This window comes from Falco naumanni, chromosome 2 (assembly GCF_017639655.2).
Source record: "Falco naumanni isolate bFalNau1 chromosome 2, bFalNau1.pat, whole genome shotgun sequence".
NCBI lineage: Eukaryota > Metazoa > Chordata > Aves > Falconiformes > Falconidae > Falco > Falco naumanni.
In genome coordinates, this window is record NC_054055.1 from 16,890,195 (window position 1) to 16,917,854 (window position 27,660).

A 27,660-nucleotide genomic window follows, 5' to 3' on the forward strand; every position below is an offset into this window, starting at 1 on the left:
AATTCTAAAGAAAAAACCTTGAATTCCTCCTCCCAAATGACCACCTGACTCAGACATCAGAGCAAGTCAAACATTAAGATTTGACTTCCCTGCAGGGTCTCGGTTTGTTGAGGTAATCTGCAATATATCTACTAAAAATGGAGTGAGAATGAATGAAATTACTGAGAGTAGCAGGCTTTTTAAAACTAAATGCAGAGTATAATTCAGTTTTATTGTAATTAGTTGATAAGCTACACCATCTCAAATACCTTCTTAATAGGAAAACTAAATTAATGCGTAAACTAACAGCAAGAGTCCTTTTTGTCAGCTGGACGCATTTCCCTTTGCAAAAACAAATGAAATCCTGCCTGCTACTTTTAAACAAAGCATCAGACACATCACAATATACTGGTACCAAAGAAGGTTTGCCTTAATAAGATTAACTATTACGCATTAACATGACTATGCTTCAATAAGAAAGCAAAATTTCTAGGCCAAAAGTACTTTAACACAAGAAAAGTTACTCCTGTCACCATTTCTGTACCTGGGAAAAGTCTGGATACTAAACAGGCAAGTTCAAAACCTGTGTATAAAATGAACGAAAGGACAAAAAAAGGCTTTCACTTGAAAATCACAAGTTTAAGGCACTCCCACCTATATATTTGTGTTCCAGAAACTGAGGAAAGCCAGATTTTAACAACACTTACATCAAAATGAAGAGGGTATCACACATTATTACTAAAGAAGCATAAACTTTGCACTCAAGATATTTTTTTTTTCCTTTAGCTTTAAGTCTCCTGAATTCTTAAACCTCTACCTCACTCAAATAATTTTATCTTCACTTTTGCATTTTGGGCTGGCTACTGATTTGGTTTTTCTTTTGCCCCGGCAGCAGCTCAGTGCATTTGAATGGATCTTACTAGTTGATATTCACACTACACGAAGCACTTGCAGAAAAAAAATCTGCATATATTTATGTCATAAAATCACAGTGTGGTATTAGATCCCAAGATAAGGAGGAGTTATGAAACCTCAGAACTCCTCAGACTGGAATGCCTCTAGGTTTTTATAGATGAAAAGGAGCTGTCTGATCTAGGAAATGTAGTTAGTAATAAATCCACGTTCAGGGTACCTCCAGCTGATCAACTACATGTACACAACAGAGGTAATGACATTTTATGAAGGCACTGTATTTTTTTCTGTTATTTAAAAAAAAAATCCTTCTCAGCAGTTAATGGAAGCCTGGCCCCTTGCAAGAAAGATTCCTGTCAGATAAAATTTCTCAGAACACAACCTGATACAGATTGTTGTTGCTGATAAAAAGGAACACAGGCAAAGGTCATATGCAGATTTATGAAAAATAAATTTATTACATAACACCTTGTTTTAACAATGTTTGATTTTTTTTTTTATTCAGAATACTTGTGTCATTCATGTAAAATAGTTTGATACAGTACATTGTATGTAAGTTTTTCCTCATAAATTCTAAGGCTCTCCTAACACCTTGATCCTTTGCTGTAGGAATGGCACCCCTAAACAATGTGCGAACATTTAAAAAAAAATTAACTGAACAAAATTTAAAATCCACTACACCAAGCTGGTTCTCAAAAATCATGACAAAATATCTGAATGGATGCCGCACCTTTTTAGGAAATATCATTCATGCTTTTTTAATCCCAAAGCATGCTCACAAATCATTAACACCAACAGGAAAAAAAATAAAACACTGTCTATGACAATCATTTTAGTTTGTTTGCTGAACCAAACATGTTTATATCAATGACAACATACTTATTTTACTATCAAATAGCAGCTTTAATACCAGTCAAGTCATAGATTTAAAAACAAAAACCTATGGTGGAAATTAATCTTTGGGACATTTGTAATTGCTGGGAAAAAAATGCAAACGTTCTCATGGTTTTAAAAAAATCTCATCATAGCAATCATTCAGTCATAAAACATTGATCTAGGTGGAAAATGAGCCAACCCACAAAAGTCACTAAAAATAAACGTCTATCAAAGTTGTCTCAGAGTCACGGTTAGTTTGCTTTTTTTTGCCATGGTAACATATACTGTATGCTTCAAGTACCAGTTCAAAGATGTTGTGTACTATTGGTCAGATAAAGTTGTTACATCAAGAGAATTCACCACATACGACAACAACAATGCTTGCCCCTAGCACATTTCACAGCTTCAACTGCTACAGACTGTCACTGAAAAAAATGCATCGGTCAGTCTGAATCATGTCAAGTAAACTACTGAAGTAGCATATCCACAACACAAACTGTGCTAGCACTTCCTTTTCAAGTCTAACCCCAAAAACAGGTTCAATCTGGGAGCCACTACTCCGCTCTGTGGAAGGGGGTGGATCGTGGCGATCGGACAGGTTGGAGGTGTGGTTGTACAGTACATTCTCGTGGCCCGAGCTGGGTTCCAGGCAGGCAGCTGTGCGGCCGGTCCTGCAGCATTAGCAACAGTGCATTGACGTTATTGGGATGCAGCTCAGTACCGATGTGTCTGATGCGAGTACTGTGGTGGCTGCTGGGAGGTAGTTGAATATCCCATGCTGCTCTGTGGCTGTGATGTGCTTGGTCCGGGGTTGGGGTAGGCAGCATGGGGGTTGGAACGCTGCAGAGGGGTAAAAGCAGAGGAAACATAACCCTTTGTAACAGGTACATCGCAAGGCAGTTTTGCCTACCTGTTTCTTTCTTCAAGCGGTACCCAGCACACTGAGTCTCAAAGCAGCTGCACTTCCAGGCTTCTTTTCACTTACTCTGATTACAGCAGGTGCAGGTATGAACATCAAGTTAGAAAGTGACAGTTACCACCCTTCAGTTACCCATCTTCATTACCCTCTGTGAAGCTACACGCCAAGCCAAACCTCCAGCCAGCCCTCCAGATGGCTACGGCACACCTGCACGTTACACAAGGCTGCCACTGCTCACAGCAGTGCTCTTCTCTCCACTTGCTCCCTTCTCCTTCCGAGAAGGTGTGTTGGAGTGGAGGTCCAAATGGTGCATTTTACTGCTGCTGAGCCACCCTGCGTTACTCTGGACATTTCCTACACAAAGGATGCTTGCCACCCTTTTGTGTGACCTAGGAGTAAAGGCTGAGCACGCTGTGATTATTTAGGCTAAGGTATCACCTAGCAGCAGCCTTACCAATACCTGAAGGAAAGTTAAAGACGAAGCCACACACTTCTCAGCGGAACCAGATATTTCAGCGGGAAATGGCCATAGACTGTGGCTTGGGACATTGGAGGGGAGTGGAAATCACTAGGAGACCAGTATAGCACTAGAAGAACTTGCCCAGAGAGGCTGTGAAGTCTCCTTCTATGGAGGTTTTTCAGACTCAGTTAAACAAAGCCATGGCTGACCTGATTTAGCAGCCCTGCTTCCAGTGGGAGACTGGGCTAGATGGTCTCTCGAGGCCCCTTTCAACCAGTATTTCTACAATTATCTATGAGTGGAGCATTCATCATTGCAAAAAGCTCTGAACAAACCAGCAACTGCCTGCTTCAATTTTAACCTAAAAATTCATTATTTACACATCATGCATTAAAAAGGGAAGAAAGGACTCATATGAGATTGTCAGTCTAAGCATATGACCACTTCATACATTTAACATTTCATTACATTAACGTAATTTCAGCACATTACTGTGCTGTTTTACATTTATGTTAAGGTTTACAAATGCACAAATTCTGAAGTGTTTAGAAACTGCTGCATAACTTCTGAATTCACGATATTGCAAGATGTACTAGGATTTTTAGAGAAAGCTGCTTCTAGTAAAGGTCTGAAAACTTCTCTAAGGTGAATATTCCAGGACTAGGGTACTGCTACTGAGACCTGAATACACAAAACTATGGGGAGCCAATGTACTGAAAAAGTAAAATACAAAATATGTAAAGCGATTTTAATAAGTTGAAATATAAAATAATAATACATAACCACCCCTTTTTTCCTACTGTTCAGCATTCAGAACAGCAGCTACGATCAGGATGCTGAGATGATGGCAGAAATGAAAAGGCAAACTACTTGTTAATATATGCTCGCAGGACTAAGCTAATTCTCTAGGGGCGTACAGTGTAAAGGGGAAGAAATAGCTGGACTGGCACTTAATTCCAGCAAGAACAAACCAGCGCTGCTGAACCACACCATTAACACAGTGAGCGAACTTTCGTGATATTTGCCTTCAGTCTTGAGAGACAGAGTAAAGTCACTCGACAACAGAAGCATCACAGCTCTGGGTCACCCTTCTCCATGTAACAAATATAGGATGTGACTCAGAGACTGAAAATCTCTGAATATTCTTTTTGCCCAAGCATGGCTCCTGCATGTAAGAAAATATCACAACTGGAATCATTTAAAAAACTAACCATTCACATCAGCTGTAAACACTTTCTGCATTCTGACTTCTAAAACAGATCTTAAGATGGAAGCAATTAAAATCCTAATTCTTTCATGACACGCACTGCAACAAATGGCTTTTGTTTAAGAACAAATGTAAATATCCAATCCTTTCTAAATACCATTAAGCACCCAGAGGGTTATTACAAGGAAAAGCTCAGAGTAGTGGAATTGCTCCAGCCTGTTTAATCACATTGCATTTGGAAGCGTCATGTTGCAGATTTAAATGAAAAGGCAAGGAAGTCCGCATGTCACGTGTCTACTACTTTTATGCATGGCAGAAAGCGATACCAGGTCAGCTTGCTCTGCAGAGAGTAATTTGATTTCTGAGGGGATGGAGAAACTGTCTTAGTGTGCCTTGCCCAGGAGATGGCAATCCTTCTTCACAAGCTTTATATGGGGAATTTGAGCAAATTAAACGAAGAACAAAGGAACAGGTGTTTGATTAAAACAGAGGGTTGTACTGTAATATTTGTTTGCTGTCTCCTCAAGTTGCAGGATCAGAAGCAAAAAATGTGAGGATTTTTTTTCAGGGAGACCTGAAACCACCAATAGGCAATTCGTAACTGCTTTTGTTCTAGTGCCAGCCAGTTCAGGTCTCCTCCTTTTGATTACCATGTTTTCCAGATACCTCCAACAGAACAAATCTACCCACTGCCTTCTTGCAAGACTCAGGGGAAGCTTTTTGGGTTTGGGTTTGTTTTTTTTTTGTTGTTGTTGAAAACCAGGTGTTTTGCTTCCCAGAGGGACAGCAAAAAGGTTAGTCAGGAACAGTCAAGTTACCAGTAAGAGCTCCTAGGATAGCAAAGCAGCAGTTATCACTGCCTCAATGCAAAAGTATTCTGAAATTGTTTGTTGACAAGGGCTGCCCCCAGCTATAAGCCTGGGATGGAAATCTGAGAACACAAAAGTTGTGATGAGCACGAGCAGAAAACAAACAAACATCGACTCCTGCTGAGGCAACACAAGCCTTCTGACTTCTCAACTAGCAAACCTCAGCCCTTGCTCACAGAAGTGGAAGCTGAAGTTTGCTCAAAATGCCAAGCTGCAGCAGCAAAACGAGGGGAAGGCCATGTAAATTAGGGCATGTAAATGGGGCTCCCTGACAAGTACATGCAGCCTCTGCATCAGTGTCCTTAGATATGCGACTCAACACGAGGGGAAGATTAAGAGAGTTACAGCTGCATTTGCCACCTTAAAAATACACACACAGAAGGAGTAGAGCGCACCAGCTAAAAGGCCAGAACAGCAGTCTACTGCAGCTTGCCAAACTGGAAGGGATGGAAGTCCCATGCTGGAAGTACACAGATTTATATAAAAATGAAGGTAATGCCCCCAGGCAGTCTTTGAGGATACCTGGTACTCTCAGAAACAAACTCTGAAATGCAAGATTTCAAAGCCTATTGGTGTTTATGGAGAAACAATATCAAACTGTGAAAGTAAGCTGACAGCAGTAGTTGCAATGACACTGTTCTTCAACTCTCCCTACGTTTTGCTACAGAATATAAGCATAACTAAGTGGGTTTCCAATATTAGGCTCTCAGATTTAGATATTAATCTTCAAACTAACTGAAAACACTGCCAGTAACATCTGACTTCCCCATCTTTTGATTTCACCCAAGACTGTCTTCCAATTGGCCTTCTGTACTACGCATTGTAAATGAACAGTTCCTGCAGGGTAACATTTCCACCAGCATGCCTCCTCCTTAAATCTTCTATTCCCTAGGCTTCCAAAATCTGCCACCTCTCTAATGGCTCTCATGCATATCATTTGAAATCTTCCCTCCTCCTCTTCTGTAATTTCCTAGCTTGCATTAACTACAGGTTCTGTCCTTAACTCTCCCCAGTCTCCAGCAGTAACCTCATCCAAACTCACAAATTCTGGTATCATTCCCTGGGACGACTCTGATATCTTTCTGCTCCAGACTCTTCTGATTTCCTAATGTCTGACCACAAGCTCAAATGCAGGAACACTAGAACACAGTTTTTAAGTTTTCCTTAAGAGTTTTTCTCACATGCCTCCTCGTCTTCCTCACTCAGTCACCACCACCTCACTTGTCTCTTCAGATCCACAATACTGGGCTTACTCCGCCTGGAATCTCCCTTGGTCTTCAAAATAGAGATTGACAGCCTCATGTCAAGTCTTCCTGTTAGTCATCAAAAATACTGCTCTTCCATTCATTTGCCCAACTACAGCTCTTGTTCAGACTCTTATTTCACAGCTTGTTTACCACAATATCCTTTGACTCCTCTACTATTACAGGCTTGTTCAAACAAGGAATGGTATTTTCCGGAGATACAGAGCACAGCATAACAGGGTCCTGGTCCACTATCAACATTTCCTAATATGAAGGTAATAAATTAGTAATTGCCATGATCTCTGATCCTGATGTCCTTATTGCTAATCTGAAGAGCATCAGTGTATCAATCTACAGACAAGACATCAACAAAATCCACCTTAAAAAAAATCTGAAAGATGCTAGAAAATACCAGTTAATACAGTGACATTTATAAAAATCACATTTTTTAACTTAAAGAAACACTGCTATAAACATGAGAACCAAAATACACAATATATGAAATAAAGCAAATACCTGATAGTCTGAGGTCATAATAAGTCCACCTGAGGTAGTGGTAGGAGGAACAACTCTCACTTTTTTCAGTGGGGGTCCCTGTGTGTGACTGTTGTCTTGGTTCCCTGGATGACCAGTTCCATTAGTATGGTTATTGCCCTGCTGCTGCTGCTGGTTCTTCTCAATTGTTTAAACACAAAGAAAAATTTCAACTCAAAAGCAGTACGTGAAATAACATGAAAAGAGGAAATAGTGTGAAAGCCCGTGAAGCATGATGATACTGTTCTTCCAGTACTTACTTTGTCTCCTTTATCATCTGGTTCTTCTTCTGTTAAAAATTCTCGTTTTGGGTAAGGGATTTGACAACCTGCAAAAACACTGCCCCCCAAAAAAGTCTATTTATCACTGTATTAGAACAGAATGGTTAGACCTGTAAGTTTCATACTTCACCCATGCTAGTTTCAAGTTGCCTGAGCCATGGACTAATACCTGTAACTAGTGGAGAAGTTTTTCCTGTCTTAGTTCCATCATATTCTAAACTTAGTAAACATATTCACGTTTATTTTTAATCTTCATTTGCCTCTTATACACTCCTTTAAAATCCTAATTTTCACAGTTTCTGGTAGCTGGTGACCAAACTGGTGGCTGGAAAGGTACACCACCTGTTAGTTATCTGCAAGGGCACAAAGAGCTATCTTAATCCAGCTATCGTGTAATTCACAAACTCGGGTCTAACTAAAAATACTCTTGGAAACTTCCACTATTAATAAAACTGTATGGAACAAAAGTCTAAAAATAACTAGATTTTAATCTGTCAGTTCATATCTCATGGTCCACGTGAATTTGCTAGTGCAAGTTAATATTTACCTGCTCTGAATCAGTAGAATGTATTTATAATAAAGTCTCTGTACACCTGTTAGCATTACTCATTGCGTATTCACACTAAAATGCCAACCTCAAGTTGAGAAAAAAATCCGAAAACTGTCCTAAAAGCAGTTTCTACAAAACCAAATCATTCACGGGACAACATTAAATCACAGAGACAAGTCAAGAGCTGTTATAAATAATCCAGTAGGTTTTAGTGGAATAATTTCATTTTTAATTAATTGCTTATAAATATACATACCATATTTTATAAATGCCTCCCTAGATAACGGTAGAGAATCATACACAGGATGTAACAACAGTTTTCCTTAAAAGGTGTACAATCATGCTCTCTGGCTAGTCTTTTGGGAGGGGGGCTTAATTTTTAATGAAATCATTCATTGTCCCTACATTTTCTTCCTTCTGTAAATCTCCCTACACAAACAAAAAAGAGAAGTGTCTACAGAAAATGGATTTAAGTTGTTAAGGATGACAGCACAGAGACAGAGTCGACTTCCCCCACCCACTGAATTTACAACAAAGGCTAAGACAGAAAAATGTAAACTAATTAGAGTGTCATCTGGCATTCTGGAGCAGAGAAGTGGACCTGCGGGCACTTAGCAGTTGTCTACAAAGATCTGTAGCATGCATAATCAACCTGTCAGTGAATAACAAGATTAGTGCTGCAACTAATAGGATCAAAGTTCCATAGAGCAAGAGATTAATAAGAATGCTACTTAATTTTAAAAACCACAAATGGCATTTTAGCAGTTACAGCTTTCCTTGGTTGTTAGACAGTAAGTATTTAGCTCAATATTCAGAAACATATTTATAGCAGAGAGAAAGCTCACACTCCTAAAACATCTCTGGATGCACTGACAGGTTAATAAACTGATCACTTACTCGGATGTGGGAAGAGGATCTTCTAAGAAATAGGGATCCTGCATAGCCTGTTCTGAGGTAATTCTCTTAATTGGATCCATCGTGAGCAATTTCTGAAGCTGCAAAAATAAAAGAAAAAGCTCTGCATTACTTCTCAAAGACTATCTCGTATAAATGTGCCTGAACTCAAAACCCTAACAATAAATGGCGTAACCACATTCTTCTCTCTTGTTAAAACAGTAACTTCATTGCCCATCGAAGAACACCTATTTTCACTTGCAAAGCCCAGAAGACTCAGTTCCAGTCACAAATGTTCTAACAACAACATTCAAAGAGTTTGCATGACATACCAGAAGCTTTAATCATAGAATCATAAAATAGTTTGGGTTGGAAGGGACATTTAAAGGTCACCCAGTGCAACCACCCTGCAATGAGCAGGGCCATCTTCCACGAGACCAGGCTGCTCAGAGCCCCGTCCAACCTGACCTTGAATGTTCCCAGGGATGGGGCATCTACCACCTCTCTGGGCAACCTGTTCCAAAGTTTCACCACCCTCACTGTAAAAATTTTCCTTGTATCTAGTCCAAATATACCCTCTTTCAGTTTAAAACTGTTACCCCTTGTCCTGTCACTACAAGCCCTACTAAAAGGTTTGTCCCCAGCTTCCCTGTAGGCTCCTTTAGGTGCTGGAGGGCTGCTCTGAGGTGTCCCTGGAGCCTTCTCTTTTCCAGGCTGCACCACCCCAACTCTCTCAGCCTGTCTTCACAGGAGAGGTGCTCCAGCCCTCTGAGCATCTTTGTGGCCCTGCTCTGGAGCCACTCTGACAGGTCCATGTCCTTCTTGTGCGGGGGGCTCCAGAGTTCAATGCAATACTCCAGGTGGGGTCTCACCAGAACAGAGTAGAGGGGCAGAATCACCCCCCTCGACCTGCTGGCCCCGCTGCTTTTGAAGCAGCCCCAGGGTATGGTTAGCCACTTGGGCTGTGAGTGCACATTGCTGGCTCATGTCCAGCTCTTCATCCACCAGGACCCCCAAGTCCTCCTCTCTCTAACCGTCTTCTGTGGAACTTCCCACAGCACATATTTAGCCCAGTTTCTTCAACTACACTTTAACAGTAACCAATGTAACAGCCATCTAAATTAAAATTCTTAGCAATTAAAAACCAAGTGATTCCATATCCATTAGTGCTTGTTATTTAGTATATAACTATACTTGCTATTAAGTGAGCATACACAACCACAATGCAGACCTCCATGCTGCAGACAGCTACAGTTAGGAAAGTACATTTTCCCTCCTCAGCTTTTTAATAACATTGTTAAGAACATAATAAATATGTATACCACCATCAGTCCAGTTGTGTTTTTCACATCATCAACAAGGACTCACAATAAGTTATTTCAGCTCCCTGAGCCTGCATACAGGTTTTGTAGAGTATCGGTTTAAACAGAACAATTCTTGTTCTCTCAAACAGCTCAAAACGCAATCCCAGGAACCAGAAAAGGGGAAGACAAACTATGAGAAAGAATTGCCAGCATGCTGAAAAACACCACAACCAAAAAACCACTGCAAAACTCTGGCATCATTTCTGGCAGTTAGGTTATAAAGCCGTCCATCATGTACTGACAAGACGTGTGCAAATCTGGTCTTAATCAGCAACAAAAACCACAAGCAAAGTTTAAGGTTTGTACAACCATTATCACACAGAGGATCAAAACTCCTCTTTTGCCCCCTTGTTCAGGTGCCAGCACAGAAGTGAATCTTCCACTTATTATTACAAATATTTTCTATTTTGAAAGCAGTTCAATTAAAGATCACCTGGCTGAATGATATAATAATGACACAGTTAACTATCAGCAACGAATGGGACAATCGCTGCAGTTCCCATGGACCAAAGGAACTAAACAGAAGATGAAGCACCACTCAACCAGAAGCAGCAGCTGTGAATCCATTTTCTAAAGCATAAACAAGTAGGGGAAAAAATTTGGAAAGTGAAAGTGGGAAAACCCATAAGCTGCAAAAGCAGGAAGGAGCCAAAGTTGTCTCATATTAGCGCATCAGTTTTGCATGTGAAAAGGAATCATGTGCATGAACGCCAGTAAAGAAGGAAAAAATCTAGTTGATTCAGGTTGGGAACAAAATCATTTCATTTTTGACAATGAAAACAATCTCTGGATTTACTAGTCCTGTAATTATTAGTTCTGACATATTTTACAATAGTAGGTGTAAACAGCTCTTATCTGTTCTGAGGCAGACAGTAAAAGGGCTGAGAGACAGCTTGTGGAAGAGTAAGATCCAGTATGTCTGGAAGAACTGGTACCAAGAGATTCATTGAACTCGTTCAGCACTGGTGGAGGTGCCCGAGGCATTCATCTGCAGCTCAGCCTGGCCTCAAACACCACCAGTGGAAACCTAAGACAGCCTCTGCTTTCGCCAGCACCTGAAACAGTGTTTTAAGACGTTACTTTCCAAAGACCAGGATTTTTAAGTGGGATCCGATTTTCAGTGAATTGTTCTGACAGACAGCACTTAGCAGAAAACTGAGAAGATTCTGTTAAAGATAATTAACTATGAACTTCACAGTGCATCCCTCATAATCCATACTATGGGAGGTACAAAAGAATGTAGCTACATCTACACTACTAGCTTGCGTGACACCAACTGACACCATCCAAACCGCACAAAGCTCGCTCTCTTGCTATCAGTTTTGTCACGGGAAGGTGAGTAGAGATCCAAAGCAGAATGAGTGGATGAGGTAGCAGTTGAGCACCATGTTCAGGGGTCCGAGCATTCAGTCTCCCCTTCTGGTCCTCTTGTTCAGTACTAACAGATATGACCAAGGATGGAAGGGTGGTGCCGGCCTGGCAAAGGACACCATTCCTTAATCTTGCATTTTAATGTTACTACTGTTTTTTGGTATAAAAACAAACACGCTGAACAAAAATGCTAAATACATTCAAACAGCTATCACCCTGTTAGGATACCCCAGAGAGAAGGGAATACACTGTAGTGAGTGTTTCAAGCTATTCTCATGTGGTTATTTTGTGTCTACTTTTGTTGTTCTACTGAAAACGCTTTTTAAACTTGCAAGACTCAAGAGTGGATGAGACATTTCAGGCTGGTTTGGTCACAATGACCAATGAGCACACTCAGCTCATAAAAAAGGCTAGCTCATTCAGAGGGAGACTTTTTATGAACATCCAAGATGTACAGCAAAGCCCAACCTACTCGCTCTTACCTGTGCCTGGTATCAAGCCAGCAGGCTGGAGAAGGGTGAGAAAAATAGGTGAGGAACCAAGGGAGGGGGAAAAGCACTTTACTTGAAGATGAAGTCACTGGCCATGCTATATAAGATCTTGCATGGAAAAGGTTTTTACCTCAGATTGCCTAGGTACGATATGAAAATCCTATGCCACTGATTTTAACAGGCAGAACTGAGTGAGTTTTCTCAGCTACTCACCACTGGTGACAGTTAGTCACTTTCAGATTTTTGTACAGCAACATGAGCTTAATTTTGAGAGCTTTGGACTACAAATATGTCACAAGTCTAGTCTGAAGGTAACAATCAGTATGTTTGTTCTCAAAAGAAGATGAAGTTAGAAAGTTAAGTACTGACGCAGGCAGCTGCATAATTTTATGGAACACCTGCCTATAGCAGCTGATAAGAAAGACTTGCGAATTCACTCAGTTTACCACACTTTAGAATATAACGATGAGTTTTTATATCCAAATCCCACCCTACATAAATCATCATATTCAACAGATACTTCATGTTGTGTTTTGCTTAATTACTTAATTTTCAGAAATATTTCTGCTTTGACAGGAATATGACATTATCTACTTGTCATGCCAAATATTTTTTTCAAAGTATGTATTGTCATACTAAAACATAAGAACATCTTAATAAAATACTAAAAATGCATTTCTGAAGTTCCTATAATAACTATGTACTAAAAACTGGATTAATTATGAGCACTTCTGTTCTTCGCATATCAACATAAGCTTTTTATGCATTCCATACAAACACACAGGCTGCTCAGCCACTTTCAGTTGTGTTTGGACGCAAAAACCCATCAAAAATTCAAAATCTCTACCAAAGAGGACTAGTTTCTTATGTAAGTTTCCTTATATAAACATCTCTAGTATGTCACCAACTTTGAGAGAGTAGAGACACTTCACAGTAAATGATGCATAATGGCATAACTGCCAGGTAACTTCCTGCAATAAGAACTTGATTCAGCTGGTTATACTTTTGGTTTTAACCTGAACCTTGAATATACTTTCTGTTTTAAACCAGTTGCAGTATAACTCATCGGCTTGGAACGCCCCATCCAAAAATGCTCATGCAGTATGCCACATGAATAATACTGCCTCAGAGCTCTGACTACAGGATACATTCAAAAGTTTACATGGAGGAAAAAGTACTGAACAGAAAAAAAACCCAGGCTGCTTAAAAACCCTTGGGTCTGATCATCAGAGAAGGTACAGCTTCCAACGATTTGGAACGAAAGCCACACAAAAAAACTCAAGATACCCAGGCCTCTTAACTATCTTCCCTTTTCTCCAGTTTATTCCTGTCATCTGCAATATCAACAACCTTCCCATTTTCTTCCCTCACTTCCTTTTGAAAATAAAAATAGGCTATTAGAAGTATGCAAAGCAGCAAAATGGCTGAGTTAAAATAATACTGCAAATATAATTACAAACTACACATGACAGACTGAAAACTTCCGATATACACAATGCAGAACCTAATCCACTGAGTAACTCACAGAATAATTTTATCAATGTGAAAAGATAGTGGTTTTGCAATTCTCAGATTGCCAAGTATCAGTTATTCCAAAGTTATTTAGAAAATAATGTATAATATTTATAAAACCAAGTTAGTCACAGTGTACTTGACACCAGCTCAACTCACACTTTCAACAACTGTTGCTTATATGAGAGGTTTGATTTTTTATGCATGCAGGAACTTACCAAGTGGAATGCCTTACTATCTGGTTTAACTTTATGTTTTTCCATATATTTGATAAGGCTGCAGTTGGTATACCTATAAAAGGAAAAAATGTGGTATTTCTAATATGCAAATCACTGATACGGCAAAGTTTTCTTATTAGCCACAAAACATAGTAACAAGGACAGTTTAGTCTCCCTTGCTAATCCACTATGCAGCGAAAAAACACAACTGCAACAAAGACATTGCTTAAAAATCATTCAGACACTAGAGAAATGCATCTCCCCCGACATGCTTGTAAAAACACATCGCATCCACACAAAAAGCATGCTTTTAACCCACATGCAGACAGCAAACTATCACTGGGATTTAAACTACCTTTTAGCAATTTTACTACTATATAGTTTTATTCTGTATATGTCTAATGCCAGTAAACATGGACATAAGTACTAAGCCCATCTTAACACTCTCTTGCAACATAGAGGTTGCTACAGGAACATTCATGAATTCACTTTTCAAAAAGGGAGCTCAGAAACAAGGTTTCTAAATGGTTACAACACGGCAGATGCAAGAACTGTACAGATACAGCCCCAAGTCCCTCAGCATGGAAGCAAGGCAACAGGGCAAGGTCTTAAGTGCAGGTATTAGGCTCTGGCAACGCGAGAGCAAACCAGAAAGGTATTCCTTCCTTTAACCTTCATAAGCTACCCTAGACACCAAACCTGACAATTATACCCACTATTTGCTGGAAACCGTACAGGGTTACCAGATCCCTTTTAAGCAGCTATAACAGAAAAATCATTTCCAGCACCACAAATTTGGAAACCGCTGTGACAAACCCCACTTTACACTCCTCAGAGCTGTGTGGGGGTCTTACTAGCCCCGCTCGTTTCACACCTGCCACCTTACCATTCATACTCTGCCTCTGGCTACTCTTCTGATTCACACCACCTCAACAGGCCAAATTCACCATTATGAAAGAGCTTCATTTTTGTTTTTTCACAATCTAAGTCATAACCATTCCAAAGTCCTCGTTCGGCATCTACATAGAAGACACCCTGAGCTACAAGAAATTTAGTGTAAGAGGGAGAAGTAAAATACACTAAGAACGCTCAGCTCCAAGCAGACTTACGTGTTTCTCCGGAAATCTTTCATTAGAGTTGAATGTTCAGGCATCTTTTTTATGTCTTCCCAATCTTTATCTGCAAAATCAATATTTATTAAATTTTTTCTCCTCCCCCCCCACCCCCCGCAAGTAAAACAAAGATTTTCCAAGTATCTCCATAGCCCTGATTTTTTTTTTCCCCGTCTGCTTCTCTAACCTTGCAGTTACTTACTTCTTTGTATTCCTTGGCTCGTACTCCATCACCCCTTCACAATAAATCTTACTAACACCTAAGAGGTTCCATCTGTGTGCTGATTAACCCAAGAACTTTAAAGAACAGTTGCCAGCTACAATGAAGATCACTATACACCCAAAAGACAACACAGAAAAATATGTCAGCCATTGTGCTTGCACCCTTCAGGGCTGTTATTTACTTAGGCACAATCACGACCTTGGGACAAGAGTACATAAGACTCCTGCAAACACTGTCTCCTTCCAAGGGATTTTCTGTTCTGACATCACCACCTTTAGTTACAGGAAAATACCTAGAAATACTGTGTAAGTTCCTGCCATCTCAACCTAAAAGAAATACTGTTAGCAAACAAAAGGCTAAGAAAAAGTACCATTTACACGCTCAAAGAATATTTAATCTCAACCCCTCTGTGTAGGGCCAAGACTGAAATGGATTTAAAAATATACAAAAAAACCGACTAGGATCACCTCGCCTCAAATGCATTATGCTCTGTAACTCCTGAAAACGCTCTGTGGGCAAGTAGTTTGATTCAAGTCAAATCTTTACAAAGTCTAATCACAACCTGCAGAACACTGGAAGCTTAAAAATATTAACTGAATAAGTAAGAAATTTATTATTTGATTATTTAAAGGCAAGATTCTCCTCTTTCCCCCATCCCCTATCCCAAAGACATGTGAAACTTTAAAATATGGGAAAGTATGAATTAAAAAGCAAAAAATTTGCTCAAAAATAGTATTTCTTGGTAGGAATCAAAGACCTTCAAAAATCAAGTGCTGACCAATAGAAAGGTTTATTTAAACCAATCAGAAAACAACAATAAGAGTATAACCTATTCAAGTAAGCTACACAAAGACAATGTAAAACCCAAATGGAGTAAGAAAAGCATAAGAAAAGGGTAAAACTCTAGGCTAAAAGCAGGAAAGGATAGTACTGCTTAAAAGGGCAAAATTAAGGGGGATTTTTAAGATAATGACAGTACTCAATATGCAAAGGCAACACTTCCAGGAATCTCATACAGCAGTATAGAAGCAATGAAGTACATCCAGGACAAAAAACAGTCAAAGGAAAAGTAAGAGCAAATTTAGTAATAAAATTCTGGAACCACATAAAGACTATAACATTCATATGACAGGAAAAATGAAGTCCACCAGAACAGTAAAGAAAAAGATTATTAATGGTGAATGGACAAAGGCAGGGAACACAAGCAGTGAGGAGAAAGATGACCAAAAAGTACAAGGCCCCTGTTACTGCTATCTGCGACCATGTGAACACTAGAAGACAGAGCATTAACTGAAAAGATGCAAGACAGCCTGTAGAAAAACAAGGTATGACCAACACTGAGGGGAAAATGCAACAAGTGATATCCACATTTGTTTCAGTTCATGCAACCAATTCTTTGTTCCAGTTTGGAATAAAGAAGTTTTCTCCATACCACAAACTTTCTACCAAGGGAAAAAAAATATGAAAAACCCTCCCCTATTTCCAAATGTTATGTTTAGTTTAGCATGAGTTAAACATCTGCATAATGTTTGCTAAATGTATAGATTTTTGCTTGGTTTCACACAATCACGGTCACTTTCCAAACCTATAATCAGTACTGAAGAAACTCAAAAATATTTCTTCAGTTTATTAAACATTAAACATGATGTTTTAGAAGTATAAAATATTGGTACATGTATACACAAAGATAATCCTATCATTAATAATAGAAAAAATATCTAATGTGACCATTAGATTCTAGATTTGTAACTCATGAAATAAAGATTGTGTTTGAACAGCTTTGTTGCTTCGATCAACTGTGACCTTCATATGCAAAGAAAGCAATACAAATATCTTTCTTTGAACAGCAGTGATAAAAAAACACAGTATGTACCTGCAGGAAATCCCATAACATTGAATATTCTGTCCAGCTGGTCATGGTGATAAGGATTACTAGTTTTGATATCTTCTTGTCGACAATGGAATATTGGCTCTGATGTTAGCAGCTCTGCAAATATACACCCTATGGCCCAAATATCTTTAAAAAAGGAGAACAGAAATAATAAAAATCAAATTAATCTTTCCAAAAGCATCTTGGAGAGGCAGAATGTTACTTTTTAGCTTATAAGAGATAAGGTCCCTGCACTGAAAATTTCAAGTTTCTGTTGCAGAAGTGCAACAATTCCTTAACGTTTCCTTTTAGCTACAGATAGAGAGATACACAACTCAGTAACTACACAGGAGCTGAGAGTATCATACAAGTTTTTGTGGGCTTTTTAAAGTGTAGTTACCATTTATTGCTGTAAAAAAAAATGAATTTCATAAAGAAAAAAACCAAAGGAAACTATTTGGCTAACTGTCCATGTGTAAAATACAAATGAAGGAAAGCCAACAAACATCTTACTCCATTCACTGCCATACTGTCCTGGCCAAGAAATGTACCCTCTGATCAGCCACTGAGTTTAGTAAATATTAAATGACTCAAAAAAATACAAGGTGAAAAGCAGTGATACTGGAATAGGCCAAATGCTATCTGTAAAACCTTGTGGAAAGGATAACAAGAAAATCACTCCATGCCCATGTACCTCACACACTCCCTTTTTTCATAACATTCATTTAAAAAAAAATAAAAACACAAACAAAAAAACCCCAATACAATTCAAACACCTTTCCATTTTCACTGCTGTGTCCCAATCTGCAAAATCAGATAGCTTGAATTTTCTATTTTTCTTGATTTTTCTAGTATATTCGAATGCAATTTTTAAAGTAAGGCTGCACAGAGCCTTGAATGAACAAGAAAAGGTCATGAACAAGGACAAAAGCAAATGATGCAGAGAGCATAAACCCATTACTCAGTGTTTTGTATAGTCAGTTTTTATCTACACTGAAAAAAATTATGTACTAAAAGCTATGACCATCCATGCACTTTCACATGCTGCAAGCTGAAGAAAATGCCAGTAAAGTGAAGGAACATGCAAATACAGCAAAAAAAGCAGTTTAAAGGCACATATAAAGAAATGTATTTGATCTATAAAAGAAATACAGTATTAACAGAAAAGTAAATGAAAATACATTTAAGTCATCAACAGAATTTCTGACAAAAACACTGACACAATCTTAAAAAAAAATAATGGCTAAGGTCTGAGGAAAGAATTTCAGGTTACAGAAACAACATCATCTATGCCAACGTACTACTTCCATGTTTGTGCCAGGCAACTGGAGCGCTGCAGGGGAAGTTATTTCCCCGAAAATGGTTGCCAGGCTTTAACATACCTTTTAAATCAGCCAGAAAGAGAAAAACTTCCCAGTTCTCTTCCCTACAGTCTCTCTGCCTTCCATGGCAAACCGGGTCACATCCACCGAAGGTGAACATCCCTCCAGCCTGCTGCTGGGCTATCCCCCCACCCTACAGCCGCCTCACACAACGGCTTCTGCCCCCAGCAATCCCTTACCCCTGAAATGGCAAGAGCAGAGACCGGCAGAGCCAGGTCAACCGTGCCATGCCAAAGCTGTCAAAATTCAGGCTGGTAAGTAGGAATTAAGTGGTGAGGAGGATGCAGCATGAAGCTGAAGTAACTAATACCATCCTCACAGCACCTGCGTTCTGCGAGGTTTGGTTTTTTCTGGATATACCTGATGTGGTGCCACAGCCTAGCCTGTTGCATGACTGACCACATCTCACTACTTGAAGTGATTCCTGTTCACACTTGTGCTTTGAAGATTACACAGAGAGAGGCTAAAACTCAGCTTGTACTTCCAATTTAGTTTCAGTGCAGCCAATATATTCTTCATTCTTTACATTCCTTATTACAGGTATTTATTACACTAGGTGAAGACCTGTGCAATAGAATTAATGCACTGTGCCTCATCACCATCATGATACGGATTCTACTAAAGGTTCAAAGATGCATCTGTACATCTAACATGTACTAACATGCTCTAACAGCATTTATGAAAGTCTTGTGTGAAAGCCATATACACTTATATTGGATTGCAGGGCATCTGGAGCCAAAATCCAGAAATATTTCATTCCTATATATTGCCAGAGACCACAGTAAACCAGACAATTAGTCAAAGTATAATATTGTTTCAAGAAATCAGTAACGTACCTTTGACACTGCTACTGTCCTTTGTACTACTTATCAACGGTTCCGTATTTGGGTACATTTTAAATAAAGAACAAAATAGTAAGTTTTTGTCCAATTTACTTACCAATAGCTTTGGTATAATGCCTTGCTCCAAGAAGCAACTCTGGAGCTCGATACCAGAACGTTACAACTACTGGATCCAAGTCTGCTAAAGGCTTCAGAGGTGAATTAAATAATCGGGCAAAGCCCATGTCGGCTGCAAAATTCAAAGAGAGACGCTTTAAAATTTGAGGAAAACTACCAATTTTATCTTTTTTTTTTTTTTTTAACAAACTGATAGAGTTTACTTGTTAGCACTACCATCACAGCTAAATCAAATGCAAACACAGACTGTAGCAGATACGATTTCTGTGAGCACATTTTCTTAAAGCTTTTGTAGAAGTTACTGGATGTCATCACCTATGAAGTATATCATTATAAATCATTACTAACACGAGCCATTTACAACAAAGAATTAACCATTGTTCTGAAAAAGCGCATCAACTCACTTCTCAGGACACTGGTAAATCCTGACTCATTTTACCTGATATTGTCCAGTAAAATATTCTGTTATTACAGGATGGTCTTTCAAGAAGCAGCATTTTAAATGTGAGCAAAATGCAGGTTCTGCAAAGGTTAGAATGATTTATAATACATACATGCACATCACAAAAGCTCCCTCCTCATGAAGTTAGCTGTAGCAAGATTTCCTCCACACAAAAACGGCAACTAAGCCTACAGCATCTACCTCCCTGCTAATTTTCTGTCAAGACCTATTTCCAGTAAAAAGATACCAGTACTAAATACCATTTAGGCTATGTTTTTAAAATTCTGTTGGGGGGAATTATGTAATGAAAAACTGCTTTTTAGAATTGGTAGCATACAACTGCCTAGAAAGCTGTCTGAACTACCAATGTAAGTGATACAGGAAAACATGGGCAGAGACTAAAATATGCACCTTCTCCCACCAAATCACTTTCCCAACCCACCACTCCCCAAATCCCAAGACAGAGGGACTCTGTGGTACAGGGCTGTACACATGCTGAGAAAGACCCGAATGAAATGAGATGAGTAGCCATTCTGAGGGGAAAGGACCTATACGTTATAGCTCACTGGTTGAGGGAAAACTGCAGTGTAAATATGGGTCTCTAAGTTGACTACACAAACCTTTTTTTTTTTTCATATGCATTCCTATTTATGATTGTTTTAATGCATTTAAAAAGAAACATTTTACAGTTTTATACATTAAAATTTTGATTACTCAAGATATAATCAAGTCACTAGGAACTACGAAAAATAAGGAAATTGTTGGCAGAAAGTGAATTTATGACTCAAAATAACACAAAAAGCCTACAAAAATTATTTTAAGTTAAAGACCAGTTATGTATTTTTTAAAAAATTAGTTACACTGGAAAAGTGGAAGCCCTTGGTATGGGTATAACTTCTGCATTCTTTTCCTGCTGTGGTAATATCTTAAGAAAATAAGGAAAAAAAAATATCTATATTTTGATACACACTTAGAAATCCAGGGTCCCCCTCCCTCTTCCCCCACTGGGAATGGATGGCTCAGAGGACTGGTGCTCCGATGCAGAATCTTTCACCTGTCCATTAACAGAGTGACTAAATTTATTTGTGTTCTAAGTTATTCCCAAATGAATTCAAAGCTATAAATTAAGAAATAAATGGGTGGTCTATGTGCAATTACTAGCAAGTAGTTGTATACAGCAAATATCACCACCACAGCTGAACATGAACATGCCCAGAGGATGAACCTACATTCTCAATTTTGGAAGCAACCACTCCGTGAAGAATAAGGCAATAGGAAGATATTTTCCCTTCCACTGTCCGTGCTGTACCTCTTTTGTACGGAGAAGACCTCAATCTCTACTGTCAACCTTAAACTTCAGAAGGGCATTAAAAACTTTCAGGGTAGGATCTGCAGAAGCGTTCAGCCTTGGGCCATCTGCTCCCTGGATTTCAAAGGGCGAGGGAAGGACTAGAGCAGCACTGAACACTCCAAGAAAACCCTACCCTGAAGCATTATACTAGTGATTAACAATATAGCTCAGATAAACCAAACAGTAAGAGTACAGAGCAACAATGCAGAAGAATAATCTTATAAAAGAAAGTCAGAGGGATGTGAAAAAGATGACCTAGCTTTAAAAAACCCCCTTCCAAACAGGGCTGCGTTACCATAGCAAATGTAAGCAGGCTGTGCGTTAGCAGTCCGCTATCAAAGTGCTGCCACGCTAATGCACAGCCTGGTATAGCTTATTGCTGTTAGACTACAGTTAATTTTTATTTATTTAATTTAAAACAATTGAAGTTCTACAAATTATTCTCTCACTGTGAACAGTAACCCCCACCATAAAACGTTACAATAGTGGGGAAAGTGTCGGGTTCTCCCTACCCTGGTACATACACCCCGGTTTGAGCATTTATATAGCAGTAGTTCCCATTTTGGCTGAATTGTTGTGTTTTGGATTTTTAAGATCCCTTGCATTTATCTCCAAGGGACCTGCCTACCCTTTCAAGAACATTTTGTAGGCTAAATGCCACCTTTGATTCCATTATAACATTTAAGGTTTGTAGCGATGAGTCCCTATTTAGATTTTTATAAGCAGCATCAAGATAATGTCATGGCATTATGGGGGTAAATGGAGGAAATTTTGAAATTCTCTTTCTTTCTCCTCCTTTCCCCCTAAGTTGTCCCCTTATCAAAATCCCCCGCCCCACCAAACACCCACTTAAAACAAAATAATGACATTTTCCACTTTTTATTGATGAGGCTACAGCATTTCATCATCAGAACTGGTGCATGGGGCTAATATGAAGAAGCCAGTCACTCAGAAAACATCATTTAGGCTATGTGCCCAGGCACATACTAGTATTACAGTGACTACTTTAGGTGGTACAACTGCACCTTCAGAACATTCTAACTTAAATGCTACACTGGGACTTATCAAAGATATAAACATACCAATTTTTACTCTTCCTCGCTCAGGACCTTCACCCATAACTAAAATATTAGCAGGTTTCTGTGGAAAAAAAAATAAATATACAATACATATACCACGATAAACCTAAACATTAGTCTCTGAAAAGTTAGTTAAGCTTTGTTTTGCCAGTTTTAAACGAACTTTGTTTTGATAAAAATGACAAGTTTCTCTGACACAGTAAAGCTGTGCAAGGACCCAGACACAGGCTCTCCCTGACTGCATCTTCCTCACATTTTGGCATTTCCGTGCTCCAGCACCATGCTCCCTGACACCCTGGTGTCTGTCCTCAACCCACGTGAGCTGGCAGTTGCCAAGCCGCTGAGATTTCTACCAAAGTTGCCCTAGATCCCTTTGGCAGGAGTCAGCCCCATTGCTGCCCACCACAGGGATGGGAAGCCAGCTCTACAATACGTTTTGCCCAGTGTCGTTAGGCACATTTGCAGACACATTTTACATAAAAAACACCTGCATAAGATAGAGATTAAACATTACCATATCACTTCATATCAGAGAGAAAAATCATCTAAATTATTCCTATTTACAAATATATACCAATTCAGACAGCTGCAAAACCAATAAGCATTGCCTTCACATTATTTTTCTCTCCCTCTTTCTTTTACTAGGGAGGAGAGTTAAAAAATGGAGCTAGAGTTCAGCTGGTCAGAAACATAACCACTCACTTCTCAATCCTATATTTTGTGCCATCCTGTTTCTCATAATCCAGTCTTGGCATCTGCAGTCAGAAGATTCCTCCAGTGCTAACACTGTTTATATAAATCAAACCTGCATTGCTTATTTTGAGGGGAAAAAAGTCAGGAAACTCACAGCTAGAGCTGAAAATGTATACTAGACTTGTTTTGGAGTAATTTAGACACCCATTCATACTGTAAAGCATGGACAAAACAGAGGCTCCTATTCAGCTGTGAACCGTAAGAATTACAGTGAGGCTGAGTTACAGCTCTTGCTTTGCTTTCCCAGTTTAAATTGGCCTGGAAAGTACCCCAGCAAGATAGTTTAGGCTACCTAAAAGTTAATATAATAAATCCTAGTATCTTAGTATACTAACATCTTAGTATTATTTACCAAACATATTCTTGGAAAATCTCATGTCTTCCTGAATCGATCAGGGTCTGGTGTAAACACATTCAAAGAGACAAAAGACCACACACTTCGATACCAGTCTAGAAGTAATTCATATTGTGTAAAATACGGCGCAAAAATTAACAACCCAGCAAAAAAAATTCCTTGAGAAACTTGAGTACTACTGCTTATGAAATGCTCCAACATGGATTTCTCAAACTGTACAATCCACGTACAAAACGTGTAAAAGGAATTTGAGGTGTTGCATCTCTGACAGCAGGTTAAAGACGGAAGAAAATATTATAGTTTGACTGTGATCAAAAAGGTAGAATATATCCCATTATCTTCCCAACAGCGGTAACAACAGATCCAGCTTGCGCTGCATTAGATCCGCGATATGTAGAAGAACTTGTGTCCTACACCAGCACCCCTGGGTTTTTTTGTTTTTGTTTTGGTTTTGGCTTTAAAAAAAAAATATTGAAGGCATACATTCCAGTAAGTGCTGCTTCAACACAAAAAAAGCAGTACGTGGGCACACACCTCACAAAGTATTCTATTTTGATTGTTTCTAGAAAAGTCCTAGAAATAAACAAGCAGCGTAAATCTTAAAATTTATAAAGCATATAAAATTTATAAAGTTAATAAAGCATATAAAATTTATAAAGTTAATAAAGCAATTTAAATTGCTAGGTAAGAAAACACGAAATTTTACCACAAATCATTCTATTGCTACGCTGTGACTCAAAGAGCAAATATGCATATATTTTACAAAAACTGCTTCAATATATTTGCAGTGTTTAATAAACTACATGCCTAACAAATATTTGAGTAGAGTTAACAACATATTACACAGGCACTAAAATTTCTCTGATAATTCATACATCCTCCTGAAGTTATTATTTCCCACTCCCTGCATTTTCACAGGTTGCTAATACTATACAAGAATGCTTGCAACATCCTCATGATGTTTTTACCTTAAAATATTTTACTATTTGGATTGCGGTAGGGACAAGGAGTCATATTCACAGACTCCATTATGCCAGACGGTTAATCAGCACAGCTCTGGGTAACAATTCCTGCCTCAAAGATCTTCTATACCCTAAGTTCAAGATCAGTACAGATGAGAAGAGAAAGCACAAGAGACAAGACAGTACTGGTTAGCAAAATAAGTAGCAACAGCTCGATTCACACTCATTTTTTTTCTTCCTCTCAGGATTTACAGAAGACATTTAAAAATACAGACAATTTAAAAATCCGTGTAGGAGTCTTCTAAAGCCACAAAAAAAAAAAAAAAAAATCAGTCGATCTGGAATAACGATTCACAGTAGTTCAACTCCTTCTAGATTCAAAAGCCCTTCACTGAAACAGCTCTGTTTCAAACAGAAGATTCCTACTACAGACAAAACTATTTATATAGTCACATCATTGTAAAGATACATCATCACAATTAAAGATTACAAAAATTAAATTTAAAATCCGAGGTCTTATGCTGAAGGTTCCCATTCCTAAAATCATTGCATTAATAGCCTGGAACAACATTATTAGTTGAAAGAATTTTACAAACAAGACCATTATCAGTATTCAAATTCAATAGGGGAATATCTACCAGGCAGCAGCATAGGGGCAGTATTGGTGTTACAAAAAAGTAAGCATTTTGAGGACTCCCTGAAAAACATTCAAATCCACTAATTTAAGTCAAAATGTGGGTCAAGGATTCTTGTTAGAAATCTTTGACTCAAGACACCCCAAACTGGCGGAAAAAGGTAAATGACTCCCCAGATGTATCTCTTTGGGCAACTCATTACATACTAGAGATTTATTTGCAAAGAAAAATAAGCAGTCATTAGAAACAAAGGGAGGAATCTGGACAAGCTTCAGTTTAACTTGTTTAATTTCAGTTTAATTTTAATTATCCAGAGAAAACGTAAGTTTAAAGTGCTTATTCAAACCACTTGGGCTGAGTAAGAAAAATCTTCCAGCGATTTTTATATTGTGTTCTAAAAACACACTACTTTAAAGCTACTATCTTTTTTTAATATAAGTACAACAATCAATTTTTAAAACTCATTTTTGTTTTAATAGAGGCATATTGACTTTTGTTGTCAAGGAAAATAATTTGCTCATGCCAGAAGAAAATACAAATGAGAAAGCTGTTATGATCCTAAACGGAACGTGAAGAGCCGTGCAGTGATGTACAGCTGAGCACTTCAGACACCAATAAAACAACTTTCTGACAACCCCAGAGAATGAAATTCAAGAAAAAACACCCTCACCACCACCACACCTCAGCAGCAGCGAAATAATTCATTCACATGGAGGAACAGCCTTGTGACCATGGCACAGCACTAAATCTTATCTTGTCCTAGATTTGGCTTTGTAGGAGTCCTTGTGTGATTCCTAGGTAAGTCCTATTGTCATGCATGTAATCACTATTACTACTGAAGAGAGAGCAAAGATCCTCACTGAAATACTTTAGGATACTTCTCATTTAATCATTATTTGCAAACAGAAGTCCTAAGATGCAGGCTAATTTCAAATAAAGTGCTAAAAACCCAGAGGTTACACCAACAGGTTCATAAATCTATGGAACTTCAGGCGGCCACCTTCATCCATCTGCCTGACTTGTCATGATACCGCTCTGTTCACCCTGATGATCCTAAAGTCTCTGATGATGATGATTCTAAAGTCTCTGCATAATTCCCAAACAATCTCCTCTTTGCCTTTTCTCTGTTGGAGTGTTTTCATTTCCCTCTAACACATCAGATGAGTTTACTCCCATTACCTCTTCTCTTGACATCAGCAGAAAGAGCAGAAAACTGCTCCTTCACTGCAAAGACTCCTTAACGCTTCTGAACACACACCCCCCTCTTCAGTCCTACCACCTAGATGTGATGCCTCCTCTGCTCAGTGTTTCCTAGCTGGTTATTTCTCCTGGATGTATGATCATTCTTCTTGCTCCCCTCTAGCTGTTCTGCCTTGGACCAACCTATTTGTTTGAACTCAAGTGCTCCAAATTACACACTGCTCCTGCCGAGGCTTCACTAATGCTAAATGCAGCGGAGGGGTTTTTACATGCCTTGCACAGCATCTTCCACTTTATACAATGCCAGTATGGCATCGTGTTTTGCCTCACTGTGTATTGCTATTGATTCATGTTAAGGTTACGAGTCATGCATTTTCTTCGTGTCTTTTCTGCAGGACTGTTACTTGATTTTTTAAAATCATTGTTCCATTTGAACAAACACCGCAGTCATACCGCTTCTTAACGTATACTGAAAACATCTGTGTTCATTCAGAGTAGCAACTCAAGCTTCAGAACTTACTTGGTTTTGTCTTCAAAAGAGAAAAGAACATGAAAATTATACCAATCTATGTCTTGACAAGATGTGAGCATATCAAAAAGAGACAGCATTCCTGCTGCTCACAGCAAGTTATTCATAGGAGCAGGAGATGATTACTTATTTTATGTCTGCATACTAGATGTCTGGAAATCACAGGACATTTTCTCATGCTCCAGGAATAGTAGTCTGCTGTTGTGTCCTCCTTTCACTAAATTTTACTCATCAAAGCAGCGAGGAAAAAAAACTGGCATTTTTTGGAGAGCCCAGCCACTGGGATCTTTGATACTTACTACTTTTAGTATCAAACCAGGCCTGTGGGAACTATTATTCTACTTGATTTTTTGCTACTAGGCTGTTTCTGAACTTTTTAGTTTTCAAAGGTTGATTTTAAACATACCTATCAATAAGTAACCAAAATTCCTTTAAGTTAGCTATAGTATTATAACGTAGATGCTACCCCGCTCCACCCCCAACTTATTAACTGTTTGTAGTAGTCCCATGTATATTTATGAACACTCATCCTCTTTATAACTCCATTTTAATGCACCTCCTAGTAAGTTTTTAGTATCATCCCAACCAACTTCCATTTGGATAATCCTGTACTTAATAGTGTGGCTACTAAAGCATTACTCAGTAGAGGGTTCACAGCAATGGGGGAAGTCCCATCAGTGACTTTGTTAACCACTAATTTGTGTATCATCAACAGCTGTGCCACCAGTTTTCAGAACTGGCCATCCCACCCCTTTCTACCTGTGATGAGTCAAGATAATTAAAGAGCAGAACACTGGTTTTCATTTAAAAAAAAAGCAGTTTAACTTTAAAAGAACAGTAACAAGCAAAGCGCTTTTATCCCTAAAGTAGTTTGCTTTTGCAATCATGGCCTCAACAATGATTCTATTAAGATTTAAAATTACTTTTGAGTATGTTAGACCTCAAAGTATTATTAAACACAGGAACAGATTCAAATGCATAACCCCACGATGACAAAAAAATATTTCAACTTCGGTTGTATGTAAGCAAGTGCCTGAGAAGCATGAAACACTAACAAGTTAAAAATGTCTTGCTGTGAAGTTTGCAATTCAATGGCAAGTAAAAAAATCAAAATTGAAAGATAACTA

General features: G+C 38.7%; 1 protein-coding gene across 6 annotated transcripts in view; it reads right to left on the minus strand.

Annotated features, from left to right (window-relative positions):
* Positions 1-1,323: 1,323 nt before the first annotated feature.
* CDK8 (cyclin dependent kinase 8) overlaps positions 1,324-27,660 on the minus strand; it is an 83,941-nt gene continuing 57,604 nt past the window's right edge. The window contains exons 5-13 of one of the 6 annotated variants that reach the window (XM_040583479.1): positions 22,103-22,160; positions 19,208-19,339; positions 16,890-17,033; positions 14,791-14,860; positions 13,682-13,754; positions 8,729-8,826; positions 7,261-7,339; positions 6,983-7,138; positions 1,324-2,607 (exon numbers count right to left, since the gene is read on the minus strand). In XM_040583479.1, the coding sequence (XP_040439413.1) occupies positions 2,482-2,607; positions 6,983-7,138; positions 7,261-7,339; positions 8,729-8,826; positions 13,682-13,754; positions 14,791-14,860; positions 16,890-17,033; positions 19,208-19,339; positions 22,103-22,160 (936 nt within the window). In that variant the 3' untranslated portion in view covers positions 1,324-2,481. Of the gene's footprint in view, positions 2,608-6,982; positions 7,142-7,260; positions 7,340-8,728; positions 8,827-13,681; positions 13,755-14,790; positions 14,861-16,889; positions 17,034-19,207; positions 19,340-20,529; positions 21,809-22,102; positions 22,161-27,660 lie in introns of those variants that run through there. The other 5 variants (XM_040583478.1, XM_040583481.1, XM_040583480.1 and 2 more) reach the window with 5 other exon arrangements.